This window comes from Spermophilus citellus (assembly GCF_964194105.1).
Source record: "Spermophilus citellus genome assembly, chromosome: 9".
Classification (NCBI taxonomy): Eukaryota; Metazoa; Chordata; class Mammalia; order Rodentia; family Sciuridae; genus Spermophilus; species Spermophilus citellus.
This window is the reverse complement of record NC_138191.1, coordinates 26,806,487-26,818,497: the sequence shown is the minus strand read 5'-3', so window position 1 is coordinate 26,818,497 and position 12,011 is coordinate 26,806,487. Positions and strand designations below refer to the sequence as shown.

The 12,011-nt window shown below is 39.9% G+C and overlaps 1 protein-coding gene across 2 annotated transcripts in view; it reads right to left on the bottom strand.

Moving 5' to 3' along the window:
* SORT1 (sortilin 1) overlaps positions 1-12,011 on the bottom strand; it is a 69,825-nt gene that overhangs the window by 24,067 nt on the left and 33,747 nt on the right. For both annotated transcript variants that reach the window (XM_081306135.1, XM_081306134.1), the window contains exons 4-7: positions 7,362-7,464; positions 6,725-6,889; positions 3,225-3,298; positions 593-642 (exon numbers count right to left, since the gene is read on the bottom strand). In XM_081306135.1, coding sequence (XP_081162261.1) covers positions 593-642; positions 3,225-3,298; positions 6,725-6,889; positions 7,362-7,464 — 392 coding nt within the window. The remainder of the gene's footprint in view (positions 1-592; positions 643-3,224; positions 3,299-6,724; positions 6,890-7,361; positions 7,465-12,011) is intronic.

The window sequence follows — 12,011 nt, the reverse complement described above, 5'->3', positions numbered from 1 at the left end:
AGGCAAGTACTCTAACACTGAGGTATATCCCCAATGCTTTTTATTTTTTATTTCGAAACAAGTTTTTCTAAGTTGCCCAGGCTGTCCTTGAACTTGTGATCCTCCTGCCTCAGCCTCCCTGTAGCTGGGATTACAGGTGTGAGCTACCATGCCAGGCCATTCCATGTTCTTTTGCAGAAATCATGATGCATTTCAATTTGCTATTGTTTATAGCCTAATGTTTGCTTTATATAAATACAATGGTAAAATTAAGTATACTATCTCCATGTTTAGCCTATTCATGCGTGTATGTGTGTTTCTTCACACACACACAGGTATGCATGCTGCTGGGGTCTGAATCCAGGACCTAGTGCATCTAGGCAAGTGCTCTACCACTGACTATTACCCCCACTCCTAGCCTACATTTTTATTTGACATGGGCACAGAGTGGTAATTTGGTTGTACTTTCAAGATTTTAAAAATCACTAACAGGTCTCTTTAGCTATTAAAATTTCAGGAGAATGGAATAGTCTTGTTTCTATCTCACACAATCCAGAATATTCTACTATGAATGGATAACAGGACACCCTTTGTGGAACTAAAACATACTTACTGCAGGAGACATTTGCATAGGTAGTAAAGAAGATGGTGTTCTCTGACCCCCTATATAAGGCAAAGACAGGGGAGAAAAAAGGGTTAAGGCTGCTGATGGGCTATATTAACCTTAGTCACAAAGCCCATGGCAAATCTAGTGAATGTCATCCACAGGCACCAACTGACAGCCTTCTCTGCTACTGTGCACCATTTCTCCTGTAGTCTACCAAGATCCTTAGGGCCTTGCCCCATGTTTCTCCTAGACCATTATGGGGGCACATTCAGGCAGCCAAAGTAATCTGTTTAAACTCTCCAAATTTGCCTCTTCTGTCATACTGTTTCCCCTGTAAAATGCTTTTCTCTCACATAACCAAACTGTACCCTCACAAACTCAAGCTTAAAAATCTAGCTCTCCTATGAAGCATTCTTGTCATTCTAACTGGAAGGCTTCTTTGATGCAAGCTTCTAGAGCAGTGATTTCTCAATCAGGGTCTATTGTAGCATAATATTTGCTTTACATGAATACACTGCTAAAATTAGACATTTGGCAAAGTCTGGAGACATTTTTGGTTGTCACAACTGGGGTGGAGGTGGGGTGGGCAGGAGTTGTTACTTACAGCAGGTACAGGGCAGGGGGGCCACTGCATATCTTATAATGGAGCAGGGCCCTCAATAAGGAATTATCCAGCCTAAAATGTCACCAGTGACGCATTTGAGAAACTGCCCTCTGTATCAGCCACTTGACATTCACTGTCTCCCAGTTGGCTATGTTAATTGCACAGTGTGTGCCTCATATCTCTCCTTCATACTCATTGGTTTCTTCAGGTCAGGTACTAAATTTTATGCTTTTATTTCCTCTCAGAATCCAGTTTGATGATTTGTATGAGCTAACTAATTTAGTTCTTTCATTTCAAATAGACAACTAGGTCAGAAGTTGAGTTACTTAAAATGTAACTTGCAAAAGGAGTTTGCAGGGAACTAGATTCAGACCCTAATGTTACTTAGAGATGACTACCAGTGAAAGTTGCTGGGTTTGAGCATGTTGTCTCAGGACTTCAGGTTGTAAACTCCTAGAACACAAACATCTAAAAGGTGAGTATCTGTTATAATATATTTAGAGTCAAACAAAGTAATGAATTATAAAAGTGAATAACCTTGCATAGAATTCAAAATATCATTTTAACGGAACTTTCTGATTTTAAAGATGAATTCTAATGATCAAATTTTCTATACTCTTAAACATGTGCTACATTTCTAAATCCAACAGAACTGAAAACATTTAACTTAATTCCCTTAAAAATCACTTCGTTCCTGATTACACCTAATATGGTATAAGCAAAATTCATTAAAATACATTAAATGAGAGCAAATGTGGTATGTATACCACAGTGTTGCTGTCAAAATCTCACCGAATGAGCATTTCTGGAAAAGGTCCACTTTTTTAAGTTTTAATTAATTTTGGTAGACATTTCAAATGTGTATTACACATTTTCCTGATTGCCTAAGTAGAGTACATTAAACTCTTTCTTGGGATTATAGTTCATCATTAGGAACATCAATCATATCAAACCATCATACAGTGTCCCCATTAGAATTTACTGAAGTACGTATCCTTTCTTGATCCAGCAATGAATAATTTCATACTGTTACATGCTCTAAGTTTTGTCTGTTCTCTTATAGTTTTTATGCCTCCTTCCAGCTCTCAGGCTATAATTCTAATGCTGTCATGTGCTTGTTGCCAGCAGCCACTAGCTCATCTCTGGCAGCAATCTGCTACAAACTGAGAAAACAGATTAACAATTTTGTTGAAATTAGTCAAAGGAAAAAAAGAGAGACACTCTCAACAAGAGTCTGAGCCTAATCAGAATTCTGGAGGTATGAAGGCTGTTAATTAACTCTTTCCTTTTTTTTTTTTTTTAGTTGTTGATGGACCTTCATTTATTTACATGCGGTGCTGAGAATTGAACCCAGTACCTCATATATGCTAGGCAAGCACTCTACCACTGAGCTATTACCCCAGCCCTGTTAACTCAACTCTTTCTCAACCACCCCCCAACATTCCCCAGGGAGGTTAAGTCACTGTCTAGCAGCAGAGCCAGGTTGGAACCAAGGTGACCTGACTCTCAAGTAAGAGCTCCCTCAACCTTGACATCTCTATGCAGGCACCTGATGGGAGCATTGCATCCTGCCAAGAGAAGTGAGTACTAGAAAAAAATTCTAGTGAACAGACAGTGTGCCTTTCGCAGTCTGAAAGCTCGTTCAGCTTTCTTCCTGATTCCTTACTACGTTCTACATAACTAAAATGAATTCCTAGACAAGGGAGCGTAAATCTGGGTGCAGAGAAGCATTTATCCCCAAACTAAAGTTGTCACAAGTTGCAGAATAAATCCTTTGCAGGCAGAAGCTACTCAATCATGTGCTTTGTTTATATTCTAACATTTAGGGTTAGGGTTAGGGTTAGACTAAGTCTTCTTTTCCAGCACAATAGAAGTTCTTCCAGGTTGAGGTCTGTGTCATACCCTTCTCTCCCTTATGGCACCCTGAAGAGTACTTGGCACATAGTAAGTGCTCAATATTTATTCATGTGACTTTTGGCAGCATTATCAGAAAAGGTTTCGGGCTATGCACAGATGGAGTCTTCTGTTACTCACCATTTGGCCAAACACACTGCTTTGTGGATTTCTTCCCATTTTCCCCCAAAATTCTTGGACACCCACAGGCCATTCTGAAAGATTATAAATGACTTATCAAAATTTAAGCTTTATCCTGTGCAGCTGCTTGTATGACTTTTAATAATTCATATTTGATCATACAGGACAGTAAACACACACTCTGAGGCTCCACCAGAGCTGCCTGAGCTTCACAGATACATACATGGCTCATCTGGGCTCCTTCAGGGTCTTGGGAGTTCAGAATAACAAATGCATATGAAGCTCCCACTGGATGTTACATAGGGGATACATAGATGAATAAGACCCACTCCCTACTCTCAAGGAGCTCACAAGGAGCACAGATAAGAAGGTCAATGCTAGGTGGTAAATGACATGGAAACAGCCTAGTGTAGAAGTGGGGAGGGGAGGAACACTGCATCAGAGAGTTTCCTGAAGAGGAGAGTCGCATCCACTCTGAAATGAACAGTATAACCAAAATAAGGCACACATGGAGATGAGATGCTGCTGCACAAAGCTAGATCAGTCTTGCAAAGGCAGGGAGGTAATAAAGCACTGCAACACGTGTAGGAAGCTCAAAGCCATTGAACATCAACTTGCAAGGTGAGGAAATGCAGAGCTAATGCTCGGAAGAAAGGTGAGGCAAGCTCACGGAGAGCCTCCTTGTAGGTCAGGCACTGTAAATGAGGTGCTCTCCTCAGGAGGAAGACTCTACAGTTTCCCTTTCTTAAGTGGCATACTTGGATGAGAATGGGAAAGATGGATTTCAGAAGGTCCCAACTGAAAGTAGGACATGTGATAAATAACTGTCACATTAATTAATTTTATTTTTTTAAATTTTTTGAGTTTATTTTTTAGTTTTCGGCGGACACAACATCTTTGTTTGTATGTGGTGCTGAGGATCGAACCCGGGCCACACGCATGCCAGGCGAGAGTGCTACCACTTGAGCCACATCCCCAGCCCAACTCTCAATTTAATTAAGAGTTAATGAGGGGGGCTGGGGCTGGGGCTCAGAGGTAGCACACTTGCCTGGCATGTGGGAGGCACTGGGTTCAATTCTTAGCACCACATATAAATAAATAAAATAAAGGTCTATCAACAACTAAAAAAAAAAAAAAGAGTTAACGAGGGCTGGGCATGCCTGTAATCCCAGCAGCTCAGGAGGCTGAGGCAGGAGGATCAAGAGTTCAAAGCCAGCCTCAGCAAAAATGAGGTGCTAAGTAACTCAGTGAGACCCCATCTCTAAATAAAATCCAAAATAGGGCTGGAGACGTGGCTCAGTGGTCAAGTGCCCCTGAGTTCAATCCCTGGTATCAAAAAAAAAAAAAAAGTTAATGAGGATTTCAACCATAGCCTTGAGGAATAGGACCAGTGGGAGTTCAGAAGCTAGAATGAAACTAGATGACTTTTCCTGTAGGGTAGTACAGGTATGGGTGTGTATGTGGGTATATGTGGGTGTCCTTGAGCACATATGTATCTCAAAGTCAATCACTCTGGGTTTTGGGTTGGGGTCTAGAATGCATTGTTGTATCATTAACTAGCATAAGGATTAAGGGAAGAAGAGCACACCTGAGAGAAGGACCTGGAAGAAGTTCAGTTTTGGATTGAGTTTGAGGTATCTGTGTAACATACAGCTAGAGATACCAAGGAGGCAGCAAGATAGGACTCTGAGGCCCTACAGGGAAGCCAGGGCTAGAGATAAGTGATAGTTAAACTGTAAAAGTGGCAGAGATTACTACTTAGAGCAAAATGAGCAGGGGGCATTTAAGGATAGTTGAAAGGTGTTTAAGACCAACAAGGAATGACCAGAAAGGTAAACAAAGGGAATGATGTCACAGAACCAAGCCAGTAGGATTCCCCAAAGGAGGGATGGCCAATACTTTGAAATGCAGCAGACTTAATAATATGAAGACTGACAATGTCATTTATATTGACAATGTGAGTTAATTGAGCTCAGCTTCAGTGGAGATAGGACAGAGATGTTCTGGTACAGATGAAACTGAATGGGGCTGATCTAGACAGAGTTAATCTTCTGTGCTTCCCCACCCTCACCCACCATTCTTCAATGTCCCCCTTCCTTTGGTAATAATCACCTCACAGCATTTCTAATTTACCCTTAATTGGAAGAAATTCCAGGCGAAAATACAGATTGTTTCTGTCCCTTCTTGAGGATTGCTTTTTATTTTTAATGTGCTTGAGATACTTGGAGATAAGAGGGTCAAAGGGGAGATCCATGGTTCTGTCTATTTTCATGGAGGTCTCTTAGTTCCATTTAATTTCTCTAAGGTCTGAAGCACCCCAGCAAGCCTTTCCTCTGGCCTCCATCAGCTAAGTATGAAAAAGAACCTGTTGGAGCACCCCTCAGCCTCATCTCTACTCAAACATCTCCCCACGAAAGACTCAGCACCTGGACCTCTCTTCCTGGCCCTTCATCCTCTCCATGTCACCTTTGCCCTGCCTGCCTAGTCCACAGTTGGTTGTCTTGTTTCTGCCCCAGAATAGTCAGCACAACAATGGCTCTTAAATTTTAGAGTGCAGGCCCTGCTGGGGAGCTAGATAAAAACATGAGCCACTGCAAGCAAAAGTCACAGGTTTCTTGTATCTGGGTTGAGGCTTAGGGATTCGCATCTTTAACCCACTTGTCAGATGCTCCCATCGGATGCTGCTGCTCAGTAGAGTATACCAAGCCTACTTATACCATATGCACTCTACTTATACACCATGTAAGTCTACTTACATACCCTATATACATACTTATATACCAGATATACAATCAGTAGACTATACCAAGTCTACTTATGAACATATACACTTATGAGGAAAGTCACATAAGTGTAAAGTGTAATTTTGACCATCATAGTCTGGCCACTCAGCCACTTGGCACCCTCAACTCCAGGTTTGGAGACTGGTCTTCCAGGACAGCAAGAGCTGAATGTGTTCTTCAAGGAACTTTCAGAAGACAGATGGGTCAATGAGTGAGGGACACTGGTTTCTGGGGATAGTATAGGAATGTGGTATGGGGCTCAGGGAGTTGAGGATTTGGATATTTAATACATGAAATGTCAAAGGCAGAAATCAATACATAACCAAAGAATTAGCAAAAAAGAAAAAAATATATAAAGATGTGGTTTGGTCACAAGAAAGGAATAATAACAATACTAGGAATTTGATGATTTACACTTATCTCTGGTAGCACAACAAGAATTAAATTATTTTTAGTTCATTTCTTCAATAGCACATATATATTTGCTTAAAAAATTATAATGGCAACTTACATTATCCTTATCTGAATAGACAGCAAACAGAAATCATATTCTTTATCAAATAGGGAAGAAAAGTAAAAAATACATATTTTGTGTGTAAGACAACACTGGGAAAAAGGCCAACATAAAAGCATTTAGCTACCATGTCCTTTTAAGACAGTCTATTCTTAAAGTATAAAAATGGCAACAGGCAAGCCAAGCTTCTCAACTGGACTCACCTCAGTGCTGAGGGCTAACAGGTAATCAGAATTATTGGGGCTATACATCATCTGAGTCAAAGGATGAAAAGGGAGATCTGTCTGCACGAAGTTCTTTGCAAAATCTGATGACCTGAAGATTCTTCCTCCACGACTTCCTCCAGATACCTCTGCTGTTAATATCACCTGGCCAGGAAGAGAAAGATCAAATTTAGCAAAGAAAGTTCTTGTGCCATTTTCACCAGACATTAAACTCTTTAGATTATATAAAGATTTGTTGCTCCATTTGATTCCTTCAGTATTAATCTTAAAAAAAAATCATTCTGAATTGAGCTAATACATTATACCTGCAATTTTGAGCCTGATCAATTTTGAGATTTGTTAGTTTCCCAAGAGACTAAAATGTTGCCATGGGGAGTACACACATAATGCTAAAAACTGCAACAGAGGTAGAAAGATTTTGATGCATCTTAGACAGGTACCAAAAAACCTTAAGATTCTTGTGTGACTAATATTAAACTACGCCCAATTTTAAAAATTCAGCAATACTAAACTAAAATACAATATTGTGTATCTCTGGATTATTTTAATACTAACATCAGACAGCCCTGTATGTGTTATCAATTACCAACTTTATAGATGTAGGAATGAATCTCACCTTTCCAGAGTTCTCAGGACCAATAGCCATGCCAAATTCAGTCCGAATAAAGGTGTTGTTGATGAGATTTGTAATATCCTTAAAGTTCTTCCCATAATCCTCACTGAGAGGAAGAAAAAAAGGGCAAATTTAGAGTATAATGATGGATATTATTGGGTTCATATTTGGCTTCTTTTCTCTCTTATCATGACTTTTTCCAGTGGGGGCCTGATTAGTCAGAGAAAATCCAACTCCTTCACCAGTGAGGGGCTCAGGAATCGGGGAGTGACCTAGGTTGAGCCAGTGAGATAAAAAGGGAAAGTTTCATATATATATATATAATTATTATATATATATATATATAAAATATAATAATATATATAAATATATATCTTATTGTTTGTGTGTGGTGCTGGGGATTCAAACTTTGAAACCAAGGGCCTCATCTATGCCAGGCAAATTCTACCACTGAGCCGTATCTCTAGCCCCAAAAGAGAAAGTTTAAGAGTTTGAGGTCTTCTAGAGAACACATTTCTCCCCCAGATAACCACTTGCTGAAATGGTCTGTTTCCCCTTAGACCAGCTGTTCTCAATCAGAGTGTTTCTGTCCCCCAGGGAACATTTGGTAATATATGGAGATATTTTTAATATTCAGGGTTCAGATGCTACTGGCATCAAGTGGCGGTCAGTGAGGCCACCAAATACCCTACAATGCTCAGGAAACAATTCCACAAAAACAAAAGAATCATCTGTACCCAATGTCAACAGCACTAAAGTTGAGGAGTCCCAACAATGTAGTACGTGAATGCAAAGCAAAAAATCGCTAGTCATTTTGCAAAGGAAGGGACAAATGAAGTAATTCTGGAATTCCAGAGAAGCAGAGCCTAGGACACCGGATTGCACTGGCCCTGAAGCTGTTCTTGCTCTGTGTTTAGTTCTGTGAATCAATAATTCCCTTGTTATTCAAGCTAGTTTGAGTGGAATCTGCTAAATGCAGCCAAAGGCCTCCTAACTAATCTGTTAATCCACAGCACTTACTACAAAGCTGTAAATTTATAGTAGGGGTTTTGATGTTTTTCCTACTAAAAGTTACCATCCCTAGACAAAAGTTTCTAACATATGTAGCTCACAAATTACAGTTAGGAAAAACCAACCATCCTTAACTCTTGATTTCTCAAAGCTTTTCCCAAAAGTTCATTTCAACAATACCTTTGAGAGGTATTTGAATCCACGTTCAGGTTTTAAGAAATCTAACATGAACCTGAAGGGGTTCTGTATTTTGTTAAATGCTTTTTCTGCATATATTCTCCAGCTCCATCCATTTACCAAAATGCCATAATTTTATTCTCTTTTTTTTTTTAAAGAGAGAGTGAGAGAGGAGAGAGGAGAGAGAGAGAATTTTTAATATTTATTTTTTAGTTCTCGGTGGACACAACATCTTTGTTGGTATGTGGTGCTGAGGATCGAACCCGGGCCGCACGCATACCAGGTGAGCGCGCTACCGCTTGAGCCACATCCCCAGCCCAATTTTATTCTCTTTTAATGCTGAGAAATATTCCATTGATTATATATGCCACATTTTTTAAATCCATTCATCTACTGAAGGGCATCTAGGTTGGTTCCACAATTTAGCTATTATGAATTGTGCTGCTATTGATGTGGCTGTGTCCCTGTAGAATGCTGTTTTTAAGTCCTTTGGGTATAAACCGAGGAGTAGGATAGCTGGGTCAAATGGTGGTTCCATTCCAAGTTTTCCAAAGAATCTCCATACTTCTTTCCAGATTGGTTGCATCAATTTGCAGTCCCATCAGCAATGTATGAGTGTGCCTTTTTCCCCACATCCTCGCCAACACTTATTGTTGTTTGTATTCTTAATAGTTGCCATTCTGACTGGAGTGAGATGAAATCTTAAGAGTAGTTTTGATTTGCATTTCTCTAATTGCTAAAGATGTTGAATATCATCTTCTGAGAGGTATCTGTTTAGTTCCTTGGCCCATTTATTGATTGGGTTTTTTTTATGTTAAGTTTTTTTGAGTTCTTTATAGTGCTCTATAAGATGTTAACGTGGTAAAAACTTGTTCCCATTCTGTAGGCTCTCTATTTACCTCACTAATTGCTTCTTTTGCTGAGAAGAAGCTTTTCAGTTTGAATCCATCCCATTTATTGATTCTTGAATAGGAGTCTTATTAAGGAAGTGGGGGCCTAATCTGATATGATGAAGATTTGGGCCTACTTTTTCTTCTATTAGGCGCTGGGGGGCGGGGAGCATGGGAGGAATGTTGAAACTTTAGATAGGACAAAGGGAAAGGAGGGGAAGGGAGGGGGCAAAGGGGTAGGAAAGATGATGGAATGAGATGGACATCATTACCCTAAGTACATGTATGAAGACAGGAATGGTTTGACTCTACTTTGTGTACAACCAGAGACATGAAAAATTGTGTACTATGTTTTGAAATGCATTCTGCTGTCATATATAACAAATTAGAATAAATAAATAAATTTAAAATTAAAAAAAGAAATCTAACATGAGCAAACAATTAGGAGCTGACAGGTTTAATGTTACGCACTGCTCTCTTAAAACAATAATGAAATGCCAAATCAATTTAAATTTGTTAAATTTAAGTATCTATCCATGAAGACCACAGTGCATTGCAAGTTAGTTGCCCAGAGAAATGTCCTCACTATAGAATTTATGACCTAAAAGGATGGTACAAATTTTGGTTGTATCTTCACTAAATAAAGAACCAAGAATAACAGAACGTGAGAGATGCAAGGAATCAAGGAGAACAGCTTGTTCAACTCCCTCTCATGAGGAGTTGCAAGGGGAGACACTTTATCAAAAGTCAAGTAGTTAATTAAGGACAAAACTGAAACTACAGTCCAGTTCTTTTAATTCTTAGCTTCAAACTAAAGACTACTTTAAATTAACTGTGAGGTTTTCCTCTCTTGCTAGGGCTTGTGATAGGACAGTAGAGATAGGTTGACAGGAAGCTGGAGACAGGAGGGAAACCCCAATGTGGTTCAGGTCTCTGGTAGTATGTTAAAATAAACTGCATGTCTTTAAGTTGTTCAGATGACTCCTCCTCTCCAGAGGAAATTCCTGGCTACATAAAATAGGGATTGACACCACTCAATAAATTCCTACACAGCCCTAACTTTGGCTTTTGAGTACAAGATCAGTTCTTACTCTCCTGACAGCTAGCAAGAGATGTGCATAAACAATTCCCAGCTCTGCAGGATCCACAGCAGCAGCAGCAGCAGCCCATACAACCTTCCCAGGGGCTGCAGCAGTTTGTCTGTTACCATTTACAAATCTCCCCCCTTTGTGGCATCCCCAGGGAACCTCTACAAACCTGTTGGCAAGCCTGCTTGCTTTCTAAGAACTTGGCACAACAAACTCATCCTTGTGCCCTTCAGAAAAAGAAAGCAACATGAGTGAAATAAAACATCTGTGGCAACCCTGTGGTAGTCAGTTAAACAAATGGAGAACCTGCTGGGGGTTAAATAACTAGGGTTCTGTTAGGCTGCTTTGGGCCTGGAGAGATATAACATAGAAAATAAAGCTACCTTCAAATAAAATGCTATCAGCATACATATGCATATGGCATGCATCACAAAGTGGAAATCAATAATACACCCTGAAAACTGAATCTGCTTTTCAAACTCCATAAGATAATTAATGGAATTATACACAGCAGTCAAGTGATGAGTTAACAATTAAAACCCTGTGAAACCATCTTTTAGAAACAAATCTTTTTAATAACCATTTTATGCGTCAACCCCTAATATCTGCTCATTTAGATTACCAAAAATAATCGCTTTTGGTGTATCTGTGGTCTAAACATGCACATGAATTGCACGTTTACAACTCGAGATAACAATGCTGAAACACAAATGTGTGAAATAGAGCTTGCCTTGGTCCATTTGGACGGCTATAATAGAATACCATAGCCTGGGTGGTTTAAAAGCAACAGAAATTTACTTCTCACACTTCTGGAGGCTGGGAAGTCTAAGATCAGGGTACCGGCAGACTTGGTGTCTGGTGAAGGCCTACTTCCTAGTTCACAAATTGCCATATTGTCACTTGTCACTGTAACATTATAAGGCAGAAAGGTCAAGGGAACTCCCTGGGTCAGTCTCTCTCTTTCAAAATATGTTTCTACTCTCTTTCCCACAGCCTCTCATACTAGAGATTGAACCCAGGGCTGTGTGCACACTAGGCAAGCACTTTACCACTGAGCCCCGTCCCCACACCAGGGGTGTCTTTTATAATGGCACTAATCTTTTTTTAAAAAAAAAATTTATGGAAATTATTTTTTAATACCTTTGTTTTATTTATTTATTTTTACGTGGTGCTGAAGATGGAACCCAGGGCCTCACAAAGCGCTAGGCGAGCGTTCTACCCCTGAGCCACAACCCCAGCCACACCCCCATAATGGCACTAATCTTTTTTGTGAGGACTCTATCCTCACATCTTAATCACCCACCAAAGGCCCCCACCTCCTAATGCCATCACTTTGGGGGTTAGGATTTCTTTATTTCTTTCTTTTTGTGATGCTGGGAATTGAACCCAGGGCTTTGGGCATGCAAGGCAAGCACTCTACCAACTGAGCTATATCCCCATCCCGGAAGGTTAGGATTTCAACATATGAATCTGAGGGGGACAATTAG